This window comes from Manis pentadactyla, chromosome 2 (genome assembly GCF_030020395.1).
Source record: "Manis pentadactyla isolate mManPen7 chromosome 2, mManPen7.hap1, whole genome shotgun sequence".
NCBI lineage: Eukaryota > Metazoa > Chordata > Mammalia > Pholidota > Manidae > Manis > Manis pentadactyla.
Window position 1 is genome coordinate 72,108,883 of NC_080020.1, and position 24,649 is coordinate 72,133,531.

The 24,649-nt window shown below is 35.7% G+C and overlaps 1 protein-coding gene across 17 annotated transcripts in view; it reads left to right on the forward strand.

The window, feature by feature from the left end:
* The window catches only part of MEF2C (myocyte enhancer factor 2C), a 160,903-nt gene that overhangs the window by 72,894 nt on the left and 63,360 nt on the right, over positions 1-24,649 (forward strand). For all 17 annotated transcript variants that reach the window (XM_036925664.2, XM_057493603.1, XM_036925666.2 and 14 more), the window contains one exon: positions 15,724-15,927. In XM_036925664.2, coding sequence (XP_036781559.1) covers positions 15,724-15,927 — 204 coding nt within the window. The remainder of the gene's footprint in view (positions 1-15,723; positions 15,928-24,649) is intronic.

The window sequence follows — 24,649 nt, forward strand, 5'->3', positions numbered from 1 at the left end:
GCTGAAAATAGAACTAATCCATCTTTATTCTATGACAGATTCCTTCAGTGTTTTCTTCCATGTTGTTCATTACTATGGGTCAAGTCAAAAAGCAGTAATTCTGTCCATATGAAACCATAGCATTTTGCTTAAAATTGAAATTAAGGCTGAAATATTGAACATCATGTACCATTGACTGTTTAGACCCTGTTATTTGGACTACAATCTATTTTGGGTGTAGTCAAAAATTATATGAATCAGCACCTGTACTTCATTAGTAATATAAGGTACTTCTTAGATTGAATTCACGAGTTTTCATTATGCTTTATAAAAGAACATAAAATTCTCACAGATACATAAATTTTAACACCATACTTTTTAGCTAATAATCGAAATTATAGATAATATCTACAATTGCTGTTACTCTCACCCATATTAGAAGTCATAACTTTAGGAGAGGTTCACCTTCACTTATCTTATATTTTTTAATCATGAAGATGAATTCCTTTGATTTTATTCTACAGAATTGAGTATCTATTTAATATTTTCATCAGTCTTTAGGTACAGTAGGCCCTTTAACTGAGTAGTCTTACTGGAATTAATACAATTAACAAACTGCCATGTTTGAACATGTATTTCAGTGGTTGTTTTAGATGGCTGTTGACAACCTTCAGTAGCCATCTGACTTACCCAGGTGTGTCATGCGCACCTCCCACCTGCTGCGAGAGCCCTCCTCAGAGCCCTTTGGATCGTCAAAGCTGGAGGTCACTTCTAATAACTGGCACCAACAAATTATAGCAGCATATTGTGGGAAGTGTGGAGGCTCTCCTAACCTGGGCTTCCTTTAAAATACATGTTCACATGTTGCACAGAAAAATGTTAACTGCTTAGCCCTTTTTGAAGCTTCCCTCACTGGGAGACTACCTGATAAAACTTCACACAATGGTTCACTGTCATCTTGTCTTAAATGAAGTAAAAGCCTGCTGTGCCATTGCCGCTGTTTATTTGGCTACACTGAGAACAGGCTGTGTTTTTACAAAATGAGAACTATAAATTGTGAAATGAAATATTACAGAGCAGATGTGATAAGTTATATATCATTAAGAAATAAAACTGCTGTAAAACAGAGCAGCTAACCGTTTAAACTCAGTTTTGCCCTTACTTTATCTTTCATAATGGCTGAAATTCAGAAGCTCCAATTATAGACATAAAGTAGTTGAGGGAAGGAAAAACTTAACAGCTAGTTGTATTTTCTTTAATTTTCCAGTTTCCACTTTTATGAAAACTACTTACTTCTCAACTTCTAACCTAAACAAGATGGATTTCTTAAGCTAGTATATAAAAATAAATGAAATCATGAATTGTCAATTTGTCTTAACAGAAATTTTTAGATAATAAATGTAGCTACATGCACCATGAAGCACATACATATATTATTCCACTTAATCCTTATTAATCCTATTTATAGCTGAATATCCATTTATTTATTAAATCAACAAATATTATTAAATTCCAACATGCCTAACATTAAGTATTTGGTGGTAAACAAGAAGAATCTCATCCAGCTTATTGTCTGCCACAGAGTCAGCAAACTTTTTCTATAAAGGGCCAGGCAGCAAAATTTTTGGCCTTGTGAAGCGTACAGTTTCTATATCAATTACTTGGCTCAACACAGGTCATGAAAGCAGCAGGACAATATGTAAACAAATGAATGTGTCTGTGTTTGAATAAAACTTTACTGACAAAAACAGAGGCAGGCTGGATTCAGCCTGGAGCACTAGAGTTTATGGACCCCTGGTCTAGTGGAAGGAATCAGACATGAAATACGCAAATATATAACAATTTTGTTCATATGTGCTATGAATGAAACTTTCCAAGTGCTACTAAAGAATAACAGAGGTGCTTTGTTTAGGTTGGGGGTGTCTGTGGAGATGCTAATGATGGGAGCTGAAAGATGAGTCAATTAGGCAAGTGACAACATTCCACAGGAACAAAATTTGCAACACCCTTCAAGAAAAGAAAGAGCTTGCTAAGGAGCCAAAGGAAATCCTGTTGAACTTGATCCTGATGTGTATGACATTAGAGAAATGAGAGAGATTAGACCCTAGGAAGGACCCAGATCATGCAAAGCTTTGCAGCCAGAGGGTTAATACTAGGAAGTGGTCAAGATTTGAGCCCAGATCTTTGAGACTGAAAAATAGAGCAAAACATGCTTTTCTGAATTATGTCATGCTGCATCCAGTATAATATAATGATAAGGAACATGGCTTTTAGTTCTGCCATCCAATAGCTGTGTGACCTTCCAGCAAGTGACTTACACCTTCAGAGCCTCTCGGTTCCATCACTAGTAAAGTGAGGATTAAAATATAGTACCCGTCTTTTCAGGTCATTGAGATAATTAAATTAGTGGATAAATGTGCCTAACCTATAATAAGTGTTCAATAAATTTATCTATTAACTATTCCTATTAAACTAATGCTCTTTGAACCATTCACTCTTATAGTTTATGTGATTTCCATCAAAACAACCCCATACTGTGTAGCACATTGAAGAATGGAAGGTACCTGACCCTTCATTTCAAGAGGATTTACCTTAAAAGGGTATCAGGAGGATGGAAGGAAACAGAACAGAGTAGAACAGGAGCACAAAGAAGCCCTTGGAAGCTAACAATGGGTGAGGGAATCATCTCAGAGCAAAAGCCGGCTGGTGGCTGAGGATGGCTTGTGGACAGGAAGGAGAATCACACAGACATCTGCAGAGCAAGACTTGTGACAAGGATGAAGACAAGTAGTTTCCTAAGTTCCATGCTTGTGGGACTTTTTTTCAGATATGCTACTGACCAAATTATTTTGAACTACTTATCACCATTTCTATCACTTCCAGCTTGCAGCTGATCCTAACACTAGTTTCAATCTCTCCATTTGCATTTTTTGTTTTTACTTGTTAAATGCCTTCATCAATCAGGCAATAATCTTACCCTTCTTCATATGGTACCAGTATTTGCTATTCTCCTGACACAGCCATATTTCTAAAAAAGTTTTGCACTTGTATAATTTTTCTTACAAACAGAATATACTTAGAAATCTGCTGTATCTGTTTTATCAAGAAGAAAGGTATATAAAAATTAGGCATGCTTAACCTGAATCTATTTAACCTTGCATGTTTGTACTTAAAATTTTCAGCTTTCCCACTCTGAAAGGATAGGAGAGGAAAACCTGAATTTATTTGTGTGGCTTGTTATTATAAAAAGACATCTAAATATTTGGATAACTATAAGGGGAAAATATTTGCCAAATAACACAATTAGTGCCTAATATAGTAAGTTAAGGGAAAAGGAGTTTTAAAAGTCTTAAGTTCTTCTCTTCTGTCAGATCTGGCACACTAATAGTTTTTGCCAGCAAACAAAATTTCATGTAATTATCAGTGCAATAACTGGAGCACAAATTAAAGACAATTAGCAGCATTCTTCTGTTAATAGAACAGGAGAATCCCCTTATGACTAAAAAGAATTCAGAGTTCATAACTGTTAAATTTTCTGACTTATCTCTTTTCTTATGTCAGTATCTCAGTTTCTTTATATGACTTATAAATTATTTCAAATGGGCTCAGAAAAAAAAACTGGAGAAATATGTTCAGGATAGATACAGCCTCTTATAGTTTCTATATAACCGATGTTTTTAAATGAAATATGGTATTTTGTAAAGTAAGCTGTAAAAGCAATGCACTTTCCTCAAATGACTGTCTTTTAAAAAGAAAAAACATGTTTACTACTTGCTTTCTCCTGTTTTCTGCTCTTTTCACTTCTTAGAATTTTAGCTAATATTTCTATGGACTTTTTACTGTAATGTTCTCCAAGGTGACATCCAGAATATCAGTAAGTAAAAGGCTAACTAGTTTTAAACTTGAGAGTTACAACCTATAAAACTTACTCTTTAATATGAGGGACTGGATAATTTAGAAATACAAGTAGGTTGCTTCAAGAAAATAACTTTGTGATGAATTTTGAACCATGAGTTAAAGAACAAAGGAACACAGTCACTCTGTTTTCTTTTGTCATCTGTACAAACAGAACTTCCAGACTTGTCAGTTGCTTGTACACATACCAAGCAAGTATATATTATTTGAGAAGAAGTTACACTTTAAATACTAGAGGAGAGTTATCCATGTTAATGAGTATCTGGAACCTTGTTTCAAATCACGTGAAGAGCAAGTTCAATCAGTGCAGAAGTGTTGATTTCTCTAAATCCACAATAAACCTGCAAATACTTCATAGTGATGATTATTATGCCTTTTTTCCTTCAGTGTCATTACTCAACAGCTTACTGCCTCACCTAAATTTGTATTAACAAATAGAGTGTACCATAGTACTATATTAGGGCTTAGTAGTTCATTTCAGAATTGAGTTATATGGTATATTGGTGCATCCTGTGGATGCCTTCTTAAAGGTTCCCCTTGCATTTAAGTTAAATCATTCTTTCATTGATCCTAAAAATCGCCAACAGGAAAAGTATTTGTTCAAAGAATTGGAGTTACTGGTGACTGAAGAGACTGAAAAAGAAAACCAGAATGGGGGAGAAATAACAAAGTGTACTTTCGTGAGTTTCCAAATCAAAGAAAGCAGTAGCCAGAGTGTGCAGATGTATGTTTAACAGTTATGACATCAGGCCATTCATTTCTATTCTATTTCTAGTAATTTGAAAACAATTTAAGGTCTTCCCTCTATATAGTTGAATCATAGCGATAGTGCGCCACACACTTACTATACTTCCCATACAGTACAGGATGGTTTATATTTATATCAGCTAGACCTTTTCCTTTACTGCCAGAAAAGAATTGTCTCACCTGCTGTCAAACTTGTTCATTAGCTTTCCTTTGGTAGGAAATGCAAGAGAGGCCAAACGTTTCATAAGGAAAAGCATAATTATCTCCACCAGAGTTCTGGATTTAAAAGCTCCTTCCTGAGCTTGAGGGCTTCAAGATTTTTTGTCATTTCAGTTTTGATTTGTGTATCACATGTAATTTCCATTTAAAACTGTATTTTAGAAATATTCTGATGCTTGTAGTTACTGCATCTCATTTTGTGGAGTTGACAGTTGAATGGCACCTTTTGCCCCTGTAAATGCATGCACACACCATTCTGTTTGCTTCTAGTTACCTTTTGCTTTACAAATGCACAAACTGTGTGACATTGTATTCCTGAGAAACCAGCACTAAAAATATTAACATTATAAATAGACTACATAAACCAAGAGGTTTCTTCCAAATTATAGATTAAGAAAAATGTTGCTAATTGTTTCAAAAGCCATGTCCCTTGCAGTCTGACTTCCTTTAACATTGTACTTTATTCATTTAAAATGAGCTCCTTAAAAAATGATTATGGTGAAAGTATTTTCAAAGTTTACATCCCCATATACTCTAATTCGGAACACTGCCAGCCACCCCCCACCCCCAACCCAGAATAATGGCTTTGCTTAGAAATAAATAAATGACGTAATTAGATTGAAGGAAATGAAATTACATAATATGGGTATGTATTTGTGTTTCTTTTGAAATATGTTGAACCACTAATAGGAATAAAAGAATCGCTCTATAAATGTTTGGAAATTTGACTTTTAATTTTAAATTGGAACCATTTAGCTTAAGAAATCACTAACATTTAAATAACATTTCAACAAATGCAACTGTTTGGAAACTACAGCAGAGACAGCCTCCTGCCTTCTGTCTTGCAAAGATCGATTTGGAAGGCCCTAAGGGAGAAAATATTGGAGTTAGGAGGTAAAACTGAAGCCATTGTGGAAAGGAAGAAGTTACACTCTTCCTGTTATGACAGGAAACGTAGACAAATGTGCTTCCTGAGCATTTGCTCAGCAGGGAATGAAGTAGTCTTTGACCTTTACCTTAGGTACATTTTGGCTTTGTTAAACTAGTAAACATGTTTTCCCCCAAAAATATTAATCTGGTTTATTTTATTCTTCTCAGACTGAAATTATATATTCTATGTGTATGAGGTACAGAGAAACAGAGGTATTTATTTTGTGACTGCATCTACAAATAAGATTCTAGAATGTACAACAAACCCAGCAGACCTGAACAGCACATACAAAAAATTAAAAACATTCTGTGTTGTAGTCTTCTCTTTGTAGAATCCAAAACACTCTTAGAGTTAAAATGGACCGCAATAAAATCTTTTAAATCCTGGCAAGTTTAACAATTGTAGTAATAATCTGTCATTAATAATTGTAGATCATTCTTCATCCTTTTCTTCATGCAGACAAATGCACCAGAAATCAGCTATCACAAATTTTAAAACCCAGACTCTGAGTTTGTTAATAAACACTTAAGTTTATTAATATGCATTCAGTTATTTAATTGTACTCTAACCCATTGTTTATTACTTATCCTCAAAATAGCGTACAATGCAGATTTAAAGTTTTATTTTGGGGTTTGAGATGTTGACTTAGAGTGAGGGATTGGTAGAGTTCAAAATTCCACACTCTAAGCCCCCTATTTTAATCCTTTTATTACATTCAGATTTTTAGGAACTGCCACTTGAAAACCCTTTGGAAATCCTACTACGCTGCAGCAAAACACGGCTCAATTTGCTTGAGGCTAACGAGGACAATAGTCCTCTTTGCAGCAGAACACACTGCTGTCTCATCCTTGCAAGTTATGCTGGAGGGTTACAAGCACATGGTAGCAGTCTGCTTAAAAGAGTCCCTCACTGCTCCTTAAAGAGCCTTTCATTTACGATGGCAGGCCCCGTCATTGTATAAAGGAGCGCTTGTCTAGAACACAAGTCGGCAGTGCCATTACTTCCTCCCACCGAGAGTAATCATCAAGCCTAAAGCTCGCAGGCCTTTCTAATGACAGACTGAATTAAACAAAATAAAATTGAAGAGGAATACTTCAGAACAGTTGTGCCATTACTTACTGTCAGGAACAGGGCAGGGGAAGAAAAAGAGCATTTAAGAGGGCATTTCCTTTTTTTCCAATTAGGGATTGTCATAGCCAAACTCTTAACTCCATCCCTAATCCTTTAAACACATGGGGAGACCTAATGGCTCTGGATTAGAGACTGCCTTGTATCTATCACTTGTCCGTCTTGTCAGTCATTAGTCACTCCATTTCATTAACCAGGAGGAAATAGAGATTATCTAGGCTGGGGGTGAGAGAAGTGGATCTAATATGTTTTCTTAGGATGAGAATTACATTAATCATGACTCTGTTTGGACAAAAAAATAAAATAAAACCTCAAAACTTTGAAAAAAGAATTAGCTGGGTATATTAGCCCCAAACTCATTCTAAAACAAAGAAACGAATATTACTTTAAGAGTCAAAGAAAAGAGTAAAAGTTCTGCACTTACTGAGCAGACTCACTGAGCAGTTCAGTTGCCATCAGGCCAAAAGTATTCTGGTCGGTGGAAGGAAGTATGGGGGCCTCATAGATAGAACGACTGTTGCTTCCCTTAGTAATGCATCTGAAGTCATTTAGAGGTCAGCCTCAATTATGCTCATAGATATGAGTAGCTGTTGTTTCCAAAGGTCTTTTTCCTTCATTTATTCAGAACTCTTTCCTGTAAGGTGCAAGGACTCCCACAGTAAATTTAGCAGGAAAGTTCTCCAGGAGACTTTATGAATGGAGCTGGGATTGGGAGGGTGAAGGGAGTAGGCATGCGTATGGCATGGAGACTCATTATTAAATGCCCTTTCTGTTACACAGTAGTCAAACTAATTTCCCTGCTCTGTAGGAAATGATACAGGACTTGTCCTCTGTTTTTAGAACTTGTTATTTACACTGCCTGCGTGTAAATCAAGGCCCACTTTTTTTTATTTTGGCTGTAAACAGACCTGTATTTGCGACCAACCAAAATGCATCTCATTTAAATAAACATCCATAAATATAGAACAAGTGCTCACTAGTGCATGCGTATGGTTCTCACAGGCTTTAGTGGGAATGGCTGGAAGTCTGAGAAGAGTTAGCTGGCAGAGTCAGTATGAAAAGAGCTTTGGCTTATCGTCAGAACCTAGGCATCCAATGTCTTCTCAATTTTAGTATTATTGGCATTACTTTTTTACTTTAACCTGGAAAGCTTTCCTTACATTAATTAATACGCTGTGCACTACTCTGCTTGTGCTCATCAGAATTACTGACAGTTCTTAATGTACCTCAGTGAACAGTTGATGGGATTCATGCTATGCTGAACTTCAGCCCCTGAAATGCACAATTAAGAGGGAAGGAACACTGACTAATGGATAAATAGGTGAAATTTCTGTGAAGAGGGTTCTATTTCTGGCTCATCCAGGGACTAGTTTTGTGACCTTGGGTAAAGTAATGCATGTCTTTGTTTACAGTGTCATCTGAGAAATGGGGATGATAAAACTGTGGCAAATAATAACTTCAAAGAGATCCTGTCAAATGTAGTGAGATAACTTATTATAAAGTCCTTGCAATTCTTAGGAAAAAGCCACCAAATAAAGTGAACACTCTTATCTAAAAACAGTTATGAAAAATATCACGTTCCAGTTTCACCAACAGACCCATCACAAAATTTGACCCAGTCCACTTTTTCTCTAATTCAGTATTACCAAATGAATGTTTTTACTCTAAATTAATACAAAAAAAAAAATGACTATGTACACTTTTCCTCTCTCAGTGGCAAACTTCCTATTAGCATAGTTTGAGCATGCATAGAAATTTATTTTTATCCGTTCATTTTGGATTGCAAGAAATGTGTAATTCTGCCATCAATCTATCCATTCATTCATTCAACAAATATTTAGTCAGGTGTTATTCTGGGACTTCAGGTTACAAGATCAGACAGGAGATGTTCCAGGCTTCCAAGGAAATCTATAGGTCCAGTTGAGAGAAACTATAATCTAGACATACTAATGGCAGCACAGGTTGCTCGGTCCTACAGGAGCAGTCTTTTACAGTATGTGACAAGTAATGAGCCTGACTCATCAGAGAAAAAAAATACTGCCTACCTTTTGTAGTGTTTTATGGTCAATGAGTCACACTTGCATGACATCCCTTAGTTTAATTCTCATAATTGTATAAGATGCCTATTAGTACCCCCATCTTACAGGCGAGGAAAAAGATTCGGGTAAGTTAAACAATTTTATCCAAGGGTACACAAGTCAGACATGGAAAAGCTCAGACTTGATTTTCAGTTCACATGTTTTTGCTTGTATGCCAGACTGCCCAGGAATGATGCATATATAATGCTTGTTTACAAATATTTTAATAATGTGAACTTCCTATTTTATCAACCTAGACAATTCTTTTTCTGTGCATTGTCAGCATTGTACAGAATTTAATATTCTCTACTCAAGTTCTTTGTAGTCTTTTTTATCTCTTCTAACTACAAAAATAAAGTGAACCCGTTTTATTTCTTGGAATGTGGAAATTAGGATGATTATAATAATATATTGATGAAATTAAGTAACCAAGACACAAGTCACTCTATAGAATGAAATTGCAGAAATAGTTTCTTATTTTGATTCATATTATCATTCACTGTAATCTTACCCTTGACACAATAGTCTATGCTCCCTAAGCATAGATTCTAAACATCTAAAATCTGAAATAAATATTTTAAAGGTCTCTAGTCCGGCTTCCTGCTTAATTCAGGAACACCTATACAGCTTGATGTGCAGCTCTGCTTGAGCATGTTCAGGAATGAACTGCTTCGTTCATCATGAGACTAGGTCCACTCTTGGATGGTTTTCCTCACTAAGTTCTATTTTGAACTTCTTCGATTTTCATCAGTGCTTTCTAATTCCACTCTACAGAACCAAACGGTCTCATCTGCCTCTTCACATAAACATAAGTCTTTAGATCTTGGAAAGTGTTTAGTATTTCACTTTTAACTCTTCTCCAGGGTTGAACATTCCAGATTCCCTCAATGACTTCTCATACAAAATTGTTCTCATACCCATGTCAACCTGTTTGCAATCCTATAGAGGCTCTAATTTTGTCAATGTCTTCTTAAAGTGTAATTCTTAGAGCTGAATGCCCTACCAAAGATTAATTAGTGCTGACTAATAAAAGGATCTTGAGGATAATTAATTCCCACCATGAAACACTGTAACTTTGAATCCTTTTCCCCAAATCAGCCATCACCTTGATTTTTCTCCAATGTGAGCTTATGTAATCTTTTTTTAAAAAATACAAATGAAGACTTTAAAATTACCTCTGTTTCATTTTTTTGTTTGTGACTAGCTTTCTAGTCTATAGAGTGAGTTTATGGATAGAGACTTTACCATTTAGTGGGTTATCATCCAGATTTGTGTTATATGCAGATCTGATAAGCATGTCATGTACATCTTCGTCTAAACCAATGCTGAAGATGTTGTCTGGGACAGGAAAGTTGGTGAACTCTGTGGCCCTTTACTAGAGACTTCCCCTTAATTTAACACTGAGCAATTAATTCCTCTTCAAATCATCTAAATTACTACCAGGCAGTCTCAAATCTGTAATATGGTGTTGGGGATTTCATCAGATACCTTGCCAAATACATTTTCCTTGAAAATCAGAACTCACTAGAACATTCAATAAATTTTTGCTCAATGAACAATCATCTCAAACATGTAGGTCCTCCCCCTTTATCTCTGTATCTTGTGATTGTAAAATTAAATTCTTATCTTCATACTTTTCCATCCCTCATGATGAGTCATCCAAACAAGGAATAAAAAACATTTTTCTCTGAACGTTTTTGAAGTACTTTTTTTCTTGAAGACCAGAACATATGTATGTGTATCTTTCTCTCCAGACATTTTCCAGCTTCTCTGTTACAGATTCTAAAATGGTATAATTTCGTTCCTGTCACAAACATGTTAAACTTTTTAGTAAAACAAGTATATGTACCCAAAATCTATTTTTGAGAGATAAAATTGTCCAAAACTCAAGTAAAAAAAAAAATCCACTTTTAGCTGAAAATTACATTGAGACATTCAGATTTTAAAATAGAGTATTTCCATTCCATAATCCACTAGTTCAGCAAATGTTCATTGTCCACTGGTCAGAGTCTGTGTGAGGCCAGAGGTGGGGTCTTTGGGGAACTAAAAAGCCAACCAGAGAGGCAGACTCATAAACTCCCAACTCTGTAATATTAGAATAAGTCTTACAGTAAAGGTTTGTAAAAAGTTCTAAGTACAACAGTGAGAGAGGAATGAGTTTTATCTGCGTGTGACAATGAAAGCTTCATAGAAGTTGGCATTTAAACTAAAGCTGTGCAGCGTGATGGGAGCCTGCCAGCGGCCAGATGGGAAGGGGGAGGGAGGTAATACCACAGTCAGTTTTCACTGAGTACCAGATAAGAAATAACCAATATGGTAAGTTTCATTTCATATTCATCTTGATTGGGTTAACATCTACTGCTGTTTTCTTGCTCAGTCTAGAGAAAAAGTTGGTTCAAAAACAAACACAATTTACCCAACTCTAGTTAAAAGATCATTATGCATGACTGAAAATACAATGCTATTAGCCAAGTAATGCATCTTGTTTCAAGAAAACAAAAGAAAGAAAAATCCATTTACACATTAAGGAAGTAAATGACTATTTTTTCTCCAGTCATGGCGAAGAGCCATGAACAAGGGAGAGAGATTCATATACAGTAGAAGTCCCTGCACCTAGCACAAGTGTCTGGCATGGAGAATGCTCAGTAAATATTGCTTAGCATAATGTTTGGCATGTAGAAAATTCTCAATAAAAACTGCTTGAATTATTTTTATGTTTCTGTGAATATATTTTCCTGATTTCTTTATAACTGAATTGTATGGAGATGTATTTACTGACTCTGCCTTTTCTCAATTTCAAATTCTAATTTCAACTCCTGATTCATACCTAGTAAGTTCTAGAGTAATTGTCAACATAAGATGTGTAATGCCTGCCCTTATGGTAGGATTTAAAACTTGAGATTACTATAAAACTTAATACTGAAACATCTTAATACAACATTATTATCACATTTGGAGCTAAGAGGTAAAGAAGAAAAGCATAAAATGATCAGTGTTTACAGAGTAATTTGCTTTCCATGCATATATTACATATTGTCTCTTTAATTTTGAAAACTAAATGCCAAGCTGTAGTGTCCACTTAAATAATACTGGCTTTGTTCTCTTCTCGGTGCTCCTTCATTGATGTAAACACTGGAAAAGAGCAACTCTTTGCCTGACTACTGTAAAAACAGTTTCCCATCTTACCTAACAATACATTATTGAAATAGAAATGGACTTGTCCCCATTCCAAACTATTGGCAAGTTATAAAAATGTAATTAAAATGCATGATCATACTTAAGTATAAAAGCTCTGAGCAGTCTTTGTCACTGAGTGGCATATTTTAAACGAAGAATAATATCATTTAGAAGTTAAGTTTAAAAAACTTAATGCTTAAAAAACAATTTTATCTAACTGAATAATGAGAAATGAGTATGCTGGGAAGAATATGAACATAATACAGAATTATATTTAGAACAATTAAGAGTAGATTTTGAAGATATTTTCTTATGCTTTATAGCATCATCATTTCATTTTGCAGTTTTAATGAAAAGTAGCTATATGCACTGACTTGTTAGACAGGTATAATTAAATAAGAATGCATTATGCAGCAGCCTACTTGGCTGCACAAAAGTTGAGGAATACCGAAAAGTAAACACAAATAGTGGCTTTAATGATATTTCTGTGCTGAAATGTACTTTGATGGTGAATGTTGTAATGTGCTAAATTCTGAGGTTTGAGTACAACAGAAACTGTACTGTATTGAGACATTCCACCTACTGTTTGTAGTTACGAAAGTCTGATTAAAAGTGGCTTTAGATATAGGAAAGTATTTTGGGCCAGTGCCATCTGGATTGAACCTATTGTGTAGCCTCTTTCACTAAATAAAATACCAACATGCAGGTACATTTGCATAACTAAATTACATCTAAAATAAACATTAAAAGCTGTTTTGTATAAACTATGTAATTTTTATATTTCTTCATCCATTCCAAAAAAATAACCTTTATTTAACTTATCCTTAATACCAATCATAACTCATCTGAATGAACCCGAATAAACATGTTTCTAAAATAGTATGTTAATCATATATGAAAATAAAACTCTAGGTATATTTTATTAGAAGTACTCTGGTAAAATAATCAACATAAAATAGAAGGTGAGATGTTGGTAATTACCACAAAGAAAAAATTGTTGAAGTTGAAATGTAAATAATTCATCTGAGTAGGTATTTGACAAGCTGATGTGGGCTGGTAAATCCCTAAATGCTGTATTTTCGTAAGAATGATCAGTGTTGATTCCATAGTTCAGCTTTTTTTATCAGAAATAGCAAAATCCTCAAATAGCCTTAGTAGACTCTTCCAACCACCAACACCAATATATTTTGTAAGTTTTTCTTTTCCTGTAAATCAACTAAGTGAGAAGTGAGAAATAAGATTTATTGAGCTTCTATTTCAAGCATTGGGCTTGGTACTGTACCTACATTGTTTTTATAAGTCCTCAAGCAGCCTTAAGTGTAGGTGTCCATTATATAGATGAGAAATCAAACTCAGAGAAAAATCAAATACAAAGAAATTAAGTGAATTTCTCAAGAGTAGTAAATAGTAGAATCAACATTCAAATCTCAGTCTTCTAAATTCAAACGCCATGTTCTTCCCCTTCTGTCATGCTGCCTTCAATGCAGCAGTACAAAACAATCATTGTTATATAGATTTATCTTTTAAAAATCTTATTTATGAGTTGCTAAAAAAATTTCATGGGAAAAGCTATCACAAAATTTTAGGTAACATACATCAATTTGATATTTCTAAACACTTACAAACAGTTTTCTCTATTTAGATTTTTATACTATAGGTCTTTACCATAAGCCCATATGTGTCTGCTGTTCTAGGCATTGGGGACCAGCAGTTAGTGAAATAAAAATGGCAGATGCCCCTGTGGAACATACACTGTAGTGGAAGACACAAACATTAAACAAATGATCACACATAAAATTACACAAACTATAAAATGTAATAACTGCTATCAAGGCAAAATAAAGAGTGATCAGTAAAACAGTGTTTTTTTTTTTAAAGTAACAGTGTTAACAAAAGTGTGGAGGAATGAGGAGACCAGATCAGATTTCTGTCCACTAGTCCACAGTTCCTGTCAGCACATCTATTTAGGTGTCTGGCACGGGGATTCCGAGTTTACTCTGAGGCCTGTAGTTTGGGTGACTGATTTTATGGTAAGGTGAGGAATCCAGGAGGGTGAGCAGATTCGAGGGTGAAGATGTAAAAGTTTGAGCTTTCGGGGTTTGAGATTCCTAGGACGTTCAGTAGATAGATGTACGACTGGAGGACACACATTGGATGTCTGGAGACAAAGAGAAAGATAAGGAGTTCAAATGTATACTTACAGATTATACACAAATAAGTACAGATAAAAGTGAGCTGGTCTCTTCCAGATGGGTTGTATTTGAAGGTCAAAAAAATTTAAGTAGTCCCCTTTGAGGGCAAAAGCTAAATTAAGTTAATCAGCTTTCCCAGGATATAGTCCTCAAAAACTTAGTTCTGAAGAATTATAGTAAGTGCTCTTCAAAATAAATATGCTAAGAAACAAAATGCTCTGTCAGTAATAGGCTTGGGAAGAGGGTTAAAGTTTAAAAGGTTTTTCAGCCTTTAATACACTAATGCATTTCATTTCCCAAATATGTTGGGCACTAAACTTTTTATCTCAAGTAGTATTTTGTAGAAATGATACTCTACAGGAGACCTGCTGGGAAACACTGGACCATATAAAGACCGATGATTAAGAATGTTCATGGTATTTGGTGGACAGACTGGAGTGTAAACAAGAGAGCCCTGAAATTGGGACTAAGGAAATACCTACTTGCATTTGGCAGCACTGGCCTGTAGGAAGTATTTGAAGCTAGAGGAAGGGAACTGTTGTAGATGGCGCATCAGGAGAGAGGCAGAGGGAGGAGTGAGGTTTTGAAGCTTGGGATGAATTGAGAGAATGATTTCAGTCAGGAAGCTGATAAGGATGTGAATGATAGAGCTGCCTGGGAAATAGACAAGAAAGTGTGAAACTGAGAAACATTTGGAGGGAGGAATTATGGGACTTGGTAGTAGATTAGATTAAAAAAGAAAAAAGAAAAGATAACAATACAGTTTCTGGCCCAGGAGAGGAAGGAAAATACACAGAAGAATGAAGCCTGAACCCTAATGGCATTATGGCTAAAGTACTTCCCAGCTCCCTCCTGGATTTGTAGAAAATAAAATACAACAGTGTCTGAAAGAGCAGCCCTCTCCGTTCGTTTTCAATGAAATGGCAAGAGACTAAACAGTTCTAAGAATTTTTGAACATGGATTAAAATGCTATGTTCATAATGTCATGTCCAGTCTTCAAGTGGACAGAAAAATGAAGCTCCAAACTTATAATTGGGAAAGATGTTAACCATGCTGAAATTAATTTTTTTAAATCTTAAATTGCTCAAAGAAACGCACAGTTCTCTGGTCACCTTCATTAAAATGTCCCACATTAAATCTGGCATTTTCAGTTCCACATTCAGCACTGAGCTAGAAATCATACTCTCCAAATTCTAAGCAGAAATTGGTTTAGATTTATTTGCTTTCCTTCCAAATGTGTTAGTGCCCAAGAGCTCTGATGACAAACTTTGTTTTACAAAGGAGAAGAAATAGTTTCCTTTTTCCATGCATGAATTTTTTTTCTTTAAAAAACATGCCTGCTTTTCTTCTTTCCAGGTGACATTTACAAAGAGGAAATTTGGGTTGATGAAGAAAGCCTACGAGCTGAGCGTGCTGTGTGACTGTGAGATCGCACTCATCATCTTCAACAGCACCAACAAGCTGTTCCAGTACGCCAGCACCGACATGGACAAGGTGCTGCTCAAGTACACGGAGTACAACGAGCCGCACGAGAGCCGGACAAACTCAGACATCGTGGAGGTGAGAGCATGTGCGTGGTTGGTGGGCCCCAAACTGACGGAACCGTGCGGTGTTTGGACCTCCCTCCTCCCACACTTTCAACCGCAACCTTCCTTTTCCTAAGATGCCCATATTCCCATATGCCCCCTCAAAATTCAGGTCAGAGTGACATAACATAGGGACATTGTAAATCTGGTCCTTAGTAGAAATCAGACACCACTGTCAAGTTACTAACCTCATCCTACGTGAGTCATCATTGCTCACCTCTCTGTCAGGACACCAGAACTAGGAACTGTGGGCAGGAGACAGGTCACCCACATTTGAGATTACTTTGGAGATTTCTTTTAAGTATAGACTAGTTGCCCTGTGTAGTCAAAGAAAAAAAATTTAAAAATTAGCTCACCCCAGGCTTACACTTCAGTTTTTCACTTTCTGTCTCTCCTTCCTAATTCATTCTTTATAATGCATTCTTGCTGAAAGAGAAAAAATATTCTCCTAGAAATATTTTCGCCAGAATATATCATTTAATATAGCACTGGTAATATACATGGAATCAGAAATCAGATGAAAATGAATGTCTAAATGTTAGCTTGGTGTTTTATCAAAGGCAGATTTAAAACATTGTTTTTTTATGTCAAAATAAGTAAGCACCATGTTAAAAATCAAAAATGTTTCTCATGCTAATGTTAATGATGCTAACATTGCCATACAATTGTGAAGGCTTCCTACATGTTTCCTACTTAAATGTTACGGCATTGTAATACCCTTCATGAGCAATGAATACTAAACCAAGAAGGAAGAGGTATAATGAGGACTGTCCCTGTCTATTTCCCTCACCTATCTACCTATTCATGGTTTCTTAAATTGTGTTCTTTCCCACAATTGAGAAAATTAGTAAGTTTTTCAAAAGTAGGAATTGTCAAAGGACAAGTCATTCCATATTATGAAAAAATCTAGAATTAATTCTAATCAAATTAATCTGCTTCTCACAATCCATCTTCTCCTTACCTATTGTAATTGTCTGAAACAAATTCTCTTACCTTTGCTTTTATTTAGAAGCTTTTAAAAAGTATTGAGCTGATCGATTTTTTAAACTAAAAAAAAAATTTTGCCTAATGAGGCCAAGCAAATAGTTTCAGAGAAACAAAAGTGAATGATAAGTAGACCTAATATGATATGTGTTTAAAATACTTTCAGATTTGCCTTACTGACCATCACTTTAGTTTTTCATTGACTGGTGATTTTAACTGTGTGCTTGCCTTGATCTTGAAATTTTAAGATCATTTATAAAATTGTATAGTACTTTATTCAGATATCCATACAAATGTGGAAATATGTAAACAACATGAATATGAACAGAACTAGTTTGTTGTCAAATCTCATAGGTGCTTTTGTGTGTGTGTGTGTGTATATGCACACACACACACACACACATATATTTAATGTAAGTTCCAAACACAAAACAACTCTATGCTCAAAGCTCTGAATTATCACCAGAACTATTACAACAAACGATTCAGGGTACCAGAAGAATTTGAGTTGGAATTTGTCATTAGACTTGAACTGCTCCTGTCCTTAACATGATGTGAAATTCAGTGGAACCATATTAAACTAGTTAAAAATTTGGTTGACTTTTAAATTTTGCTTTGTTAAAGGAGTTTAAAAATCTGGAAAGTTCACCTTCTGAAGGCCTTGCCCAGGATTATACTATATGATTTAAAGGTGACTTCAAATGTCACATACTCTGGACACTTTTATATTCTTAGATAGACAGGTTTCTGAGCCAGACTTCTTTAAAGGCCATGAGAAGACACTGAGTTGAAAGTAAGAAGGCTTGCATTTGAACCCTTGTCTTGCACAATCTAACCATGTGACAAGTTAGCTACTTCTCTGGGCTGAAATGTTCTCACTTCAAAAAGGAAGGCATTGAATTTGAAAGTCCTTCACAACATCATCCTTTAGAAAGCAATACTTTTAAAAGAGTGAAGCAGCAACTCCATTATCTTGCATTTAACATCAATAGATAAAAGCTCTGAATTTCTCAAAAGGACATTCTGGGGCTCCTAGACCAAAATTAAAGATGGCTTGATGGTTTGGATAAAAAGAACATGTTGTAAGTCTAACACATTGTGAGCCTGCCCTGCTCACCTGAACCACACATTCTTCACCTATTTGACTTTTCCACAGTTCAGTAATAATAGAGATGATGGACGCAGAAGGAAAGTGGGATCCCTAAGCTTGATAAAATTTACATCACTCTCATATAGAATATTTTCAAAGTGCAGTTCATCAAAGTCAGTATGCTTGAGATACCTGGGGGAGGACAGGGAACCTGGGTAGGAAGCTGCATTTGTAACAGGTTTCCCAAGTACTTCTTATACACACTAAGTTAGAAACCTCTGCAGCGCTAAGACATAAATCATGTTGGAAGCTAAGAACCTGTGATACCTAAGGGACTTGAGGAATCCATTCTTAGAGTGGATCTAACACAAAGTTGAGGATTAAGGAAGTTTACTACTCCTGGGTAAAATTTTAAATCCTATTTATTTTAATTTAACTGAATACATTTAACTGAGGAAGTTTAATGAGGAGCATAATATGTTTCATGAAGGGTCATTAGTTTTATAGTTCCCATTTGGACCATTACCCCTCTCCCTTAACCCTCTGAAAACAGTTTACTCAAAAGAAAAAAAGATTTGCACAGAGAGAGAAATATATGATTCCCAGCACTGAGACTGAAATACAAATTTCTGGGCCATACCAGAGTAGTGTTACAGGGTCATAGGAAATTGTGCAGCGTGGGTGTTGAAAAGATTCCTTCTTTTAGTAAAAAAGCTCTGCGTAATTATCATGTCTTTGCTTGATAATTAGCACTACTGTTACAATGGCACAAAGATTTACAAAGACTTAATAGACAGACTGAGATAGTTTTTTTTATTATTATATTATAATGCAGCTTGAATATCTGTTTAGATACAATACACAAATATGCCAGATTTAGTAAATGTGTTAAATTTTAAATCCATTGATTTAAAAAAAAACAAAAACAGTTATTGTATTAAAAGCACTTCCTTTGACAAAGTCCGTTTTATTTAACTCTGTGACCAGTATACTAGATATTTATCCAAAATGCTGGCTTATGAGGCTGCTGTAATCAGTAGGGATTCTTATGGTGTTAAAGAACTCTCTCCTTTGTCTGTTCCTAATGTCTAGCTCCACTCCTGGTTCTCTTAGCTGCTGCCTCCCTACCCTCTCAGTTGATGTTGGGCTCTATTCCTGGAAAAAGATGTGTTGTTGAGCACTTCAGGATGACCTGAAGAATGCAGGTCCCACAGGACATGCTTACAGGCCATTCCGTCATTTAGCAATGATTTAGCAAGGGCCGGCTAATGCTCAGCACAGTACAAGAGATTCCAAAACAGCAGAAGACAAGCATTCTTGTTACGATATAAAACATACAAAATCAGCTTGGGAGCAATTGTAGGGCAAAGGAGCAAAAACCTCATTAATGAGGTTCAGTAGCTTCAGTACAAGCTACTGAAAGAAGGCATAAGGTAAAGAATTTAACACAACTTGCATCCAAACAGGTCATTATCTCCAGATCATTCCAGACAATGCTTGGAGTTGACAGAAGGTTCCAGACAGGTTACAGCCATATCCAGCCCATGTTTTCTAACCACAAAACCCATATGGGAGTGTCTCTCTGGCCAAGAGGGAACCTCTCACCCCTCAGTGACTCACTCAGTGGTGATTTTACTGAGCTGCTCATCCAGTCTCAGCCAGGAATCTGATGACTCAGTGTGGAAGGGGGAGTAACACACAGCCCTGTGTGCTGCTCCCTAGGAAATCAAAAATATGGATGTAACTCCTGCAGAAGAAACCTGTGTTTCACAACTGTCTTAGTAGAGGATCATTAGCTTTTTTTCAGCTGCAATTCTGAGCGAGAAGAGTGTGTGTGTGTAAGAGAGAGGATAAGGGAGGAGAGGAGGGGGAGACTAAGAGATGATATGATGATATTTACATTAAATTTTATTTCCTGTCATCCAAATTCTGCTTGGATTTAAAGACTTACCAGAACAGTTGTTTCAGCAAAATGTTCCCTTGCACAGTAATAATTAAGGCCTGAATTGGGATTGGAAGGGCCTTAAAATAGCTTATAAACTTTATTGTTTCACAGTGCTACTGGAGGTTATCGAGACTAACTACCTTTACATAATGTGGTAGAAATTGATAAGTGCAATTTTTGTTGAAAAGCAAATGCAGCAAATGATGTAGTTGGACTTCTTTACAAACTCTGTATTACCAGATTTGGGGATAGAAGTAAAATATGAAAATGTGTCTTTTTTTAGCTGAGTTTTCATTATTTCTAAACCAATTAAATAGGTTCCAATTTTATACTAATAAAAATATAGATACATAAGACCATTTTATGCATGCTTTGTAGATGTATATTACACACAGATACTTTTCTTAAAAGAAAAAGCACATTCATTTATTTGGTCATTTGTTGAATTTTCATTCTTCATGGATTCACTGAACAAAAATTGGCAGAATTCTGCTGTGCGCTCTGTGCCAGCCAGTGCCTTGAGATAGGAACATAAACAAGGTTCCGCAAATACTTTTGGTCCGTAAGTTGTTATTGAGGCCATGCATGATCCAGCCCCTGTATTTCCCTTCGTCTGCAGCCGTCCAGCCTCCCCTTTCACTATTTCTCTCCAATCAAACTTTGCCCACCCCTCCCATCCTAGACTCAAGCCACATATTTATATTCTTCAACTTCTCCAATCCCTATTTGTTTCATCTTCAACATTCCTCACTAGGTCTTCACTTGGCTTTTATTTATCCTTCTTTCAAATCAGATCCCAATTTATGCTTTTGGAAAGTCATCCTTAAACTGCCCTGCTATTTTTGTTAGGTTCTTTTCCTTTTCATAGTTACAATATGTTCTATTTTCTCCATCAAAGCACTATTGAAGCTGCTATCCATTTGCCTGTTCCACACTAGATTCTTAAACTCCTGGAGGCCAGAAACTGTGCACATTCTGTTTGCCATTTTATCTCTAGGGCTTAATGTGAAGTCTAGAGAGGGTTATGTCCTCAGAATATATTTGTAGAATAAACAAACGGGGAGATCATTATAACAGGATATATCTATGTGACTACCATGTAGCATAATGTTATTCATTTAAAGAATGAAGAATGGCTTTAAAACTCTAATGAAACATTCATTAACATCTGATAAATTTTATCCAAGCACTATCCAAAAACTAAAATAATCTATATCTGTACTAATATCGGAGCCACTAGCTACATGTAGTGATTCATATTTAAATGAATTAAAATTAGATAAAACATCCAGTTCAGTTTCTCAGTAGCACTAGCCACCTTTCAAATATAACAGGGAAAACATAGAATGCACTGATCGTCACAAAAAGTGCTATGGGACAGCAGTGTGAAAAGGGAGGCATTTAAACTAATTGTGCTCTCAAATCAGCTCCAGAATTTGAGGAGTGCATTTCAGAAGTGAAGAACTGTGTAGCCTTACAATTTTAGAATCCAGAGCATAAATGTTCATATTGAGAGACACCAACTCGGATTCACCATGAAACTAAAAGCACACACATTTCACCCCAAAACCAATAACCACAGAGTTGATCAGTCAACTTGCTACCTGGTCACAAAGCACTTGCAAATTGTCTTGGCTGACAGAGAGCACTGCTGGGTAATGTGTGCTGTTTTTTTCTAAAATGAGAAGCTTGTGAATGGAAAGATGGTAGATCTTTCTTGTTATTATTATTTTAAGTTTACTTGAAGCAATGTGGGCCAGTATTTAACTTTATAATTAGTAATTTAATTTCCTCAGAAAAGCATTTTTTTTCTTTATGAAGGAATATAGGGACATAATATTCTTGAGGTACATTAAAAATCCTTCTTAGGTTACTGTAAAATATAATTAAAATAGTTCTTATTGCAAATAGCTCAGTAACTCTGCCCTGTCCTCTGCTAAGCCAAGTATATACTTGCTTTTGAACTGATAGTATTGAAAAATGAAGAAAGGATTAGTACAGTCCATAAAGATTTAAACCATCAGTGTTGAGGCTTCCAAAGAAAAGGAGAAAAAAGTGATTTTTGTCAAAAGATAATAAAGTTTTGTATATTTCTCCTAAATGGTAAGTTTATTTTTGTTTATATATCTTTAAAGACTTTTAGTATTCCCTGTACATCATATGTACATTTGTTCCCAAAGTCTAAAAGAAATAATGGGACTAAAAATGTATTCATATTTCTCATAATTACCACAGTGGATTTTTTTTTTTTTTACTGCAGTGGATTTTTATATATGAAATTTGGAGATCCACTCCTTTTTTAAAATAATGCTCTTGCTTAATTTGCATGTGTTTTGTAAACATGAAAAGCTGCTTTACATCTCATTTATTAAGAAAATGATTATTGAACTAAAAAAGTTCATGTTAGATTACTTAAGTTATATGCAAAAGGCAGTAAAACTGAATTTCCTTTCATCTCTATTATTGCACAGCTCTAATGGCTGCTAGGCATTAGTACTAATACAGTCAACAGAAAATTATTTAATAATAATAGGAGCAGAACAGACAATAGATTTCAAAATACAGCCTTTTTGTCAGTAATGTAACTTCTCATTATTAATTACACCATTTTATCATCATTGTTATTTTACATGAGTCTCCTTGAACTGGAACAAACCAAAGTCCTCTTGTTTTGTTCCCCTAACATCTGAAAAAGAAAGGGGAAAAATACTTAGCCTGGACTATAATCAATTTTTAATGATACTAACAGGTTTCGTGGCATGTGAAACTTAGTGTTGGACAGCATGTTTGAACCAAAGATTGCATTCTAGCCACTGATAGAAACAAAGTGAAAGTCACATTGTTTGGCTTTAAAAGGTATCAAATAAGATATCACAGAGTAGAGCATCCTTACTTCCTCAGGACTGGCTACAGATACCATGATGAAATATTCAAAATTGAAGTTGGAGGAATAATTCCAGAGTAGTCCTACCTAGAGTCAGAAAGGATGATGATTCTTTTAGTCAAGTGAAGTTTATTATTTCAATTACCTCACTGCATTAGTTTTTTTAAATTATTATTATAGTCTGCTTCCCTTCCCTGAAGAATATGATGATGTTTTACTTATCTCTGTAACTCCAACTATCAGCTCACTGTATGGCACATTGTAGACATTCAATAAATATCTATATTTATATGTGTATATATACACATACATATATATACTTATGTGTATACATACATATAAAACAACTTACTGATCATCATTAGAGTATAAATAAAAATAAAATTGGCCAAATTTTCTTCACTGGAGTTAGATATGTTCTTATAATAATAAAAGTGAGAATCTTTCAAGTGAACCAGAGATGAATAAAGGTTGTTGTCATATAAGGAAAAAAACAAATAGGCACAGGAGATCACAATGAAACACTGCTTTTAGTATTGGTGGGACATGAAAAACCTTCCTGTGGGGAGAGAAGCAAGTTGTTGGTACTTTGGCCAGGATCTGGAAGAGGGAGCCGTGGGTCTCTTGAGCTCAGTGTGGGTCGGTGGGAGTCTTGCAGGAAGGCTGATTCTGGTTTAGCGGGCGTGGGACAGGGCCCAGGAGTCTGTGTTTCCAGCAAGCTCCCCACTGATACTGATGCTCCTAGTCCAGGAACCAAACTAGGAGTAGCAGGGATCTAGACATCCCTTTCCAAACACCTGTGTCTACAGCGTGGAGTTTGAAAGTACAGGTTTTTGAACCTTTCTTCTTTGTAGCTTTCCTCAGAGTTAGAATCACACCACCAAATAGATTTTTTTAACTAGAGTTGGTGGAACTAATTCTTAAAAGCAAGAGTGTTAGGTGTTTGGAAGTGTGACATGAAAGGCCGGTGATCCCTCAGGGAGGAGTGACTGCCGTGCGCACTGCGCCTCCTGGCTGGTCCCTTCCCTGTGAGTGCCCACCGCTGGGTGTGGCTGCCCAGGGCATGCGTTGAGGAGAGTCTGAGTCTGAGAGCAGACTCAGCAGGCCAGTGCCATGTGACGAGGGGGAGGCGTGTGCCGTGGGCACAGACAGTAACATAGCTCTGCTTTCCTCCTTAGCCTTATGGTCAGAATAATTCATAGGACGTTCTGGGAAAAGACTTCAGACTGGATTATTAACAAGACTATAAGTAGGCAAATGCTGCATATGTGTACATCATTGTGTGGATAGACTATAATATTGAAAATACATCTCACTTTACTAACAGCTAGTTGGCATATTATCCAGTCATGTCTCAATGGCATTTAGTGTATTCTCTGTTACCCTGAAATTTAGCCACCTGATGGAAGTTCTGAATAAGGAAAAAAATTCCCTGTCAATTATTTCTAAAGGTCAGAGAGTTAATGACTAGCTGGGAGGTTAATTAGATTCTGAAAGCCTCTTCATATCAATTAAATCTCTTATATTTATGTTTTAGTAAATAAACTCAGTAACTACTTACAGCTCCTGTTTTAGGGTAAGAAACACTGTAAACAGTAAACTGTACAATGGGTATTAAGGTTTTTTCCCCCACATATAAGACAACATTATTAACAAAAAAAACCCTGATATATGAATCCATAATAGTAACTCATTCCAGAATTTCAAAATTAGATGCTTTATGTTTCAAAACAGCATGCACATTACTACTTGGTCATAAACAAATACCATCACTATGACCTCAAGAACACCAC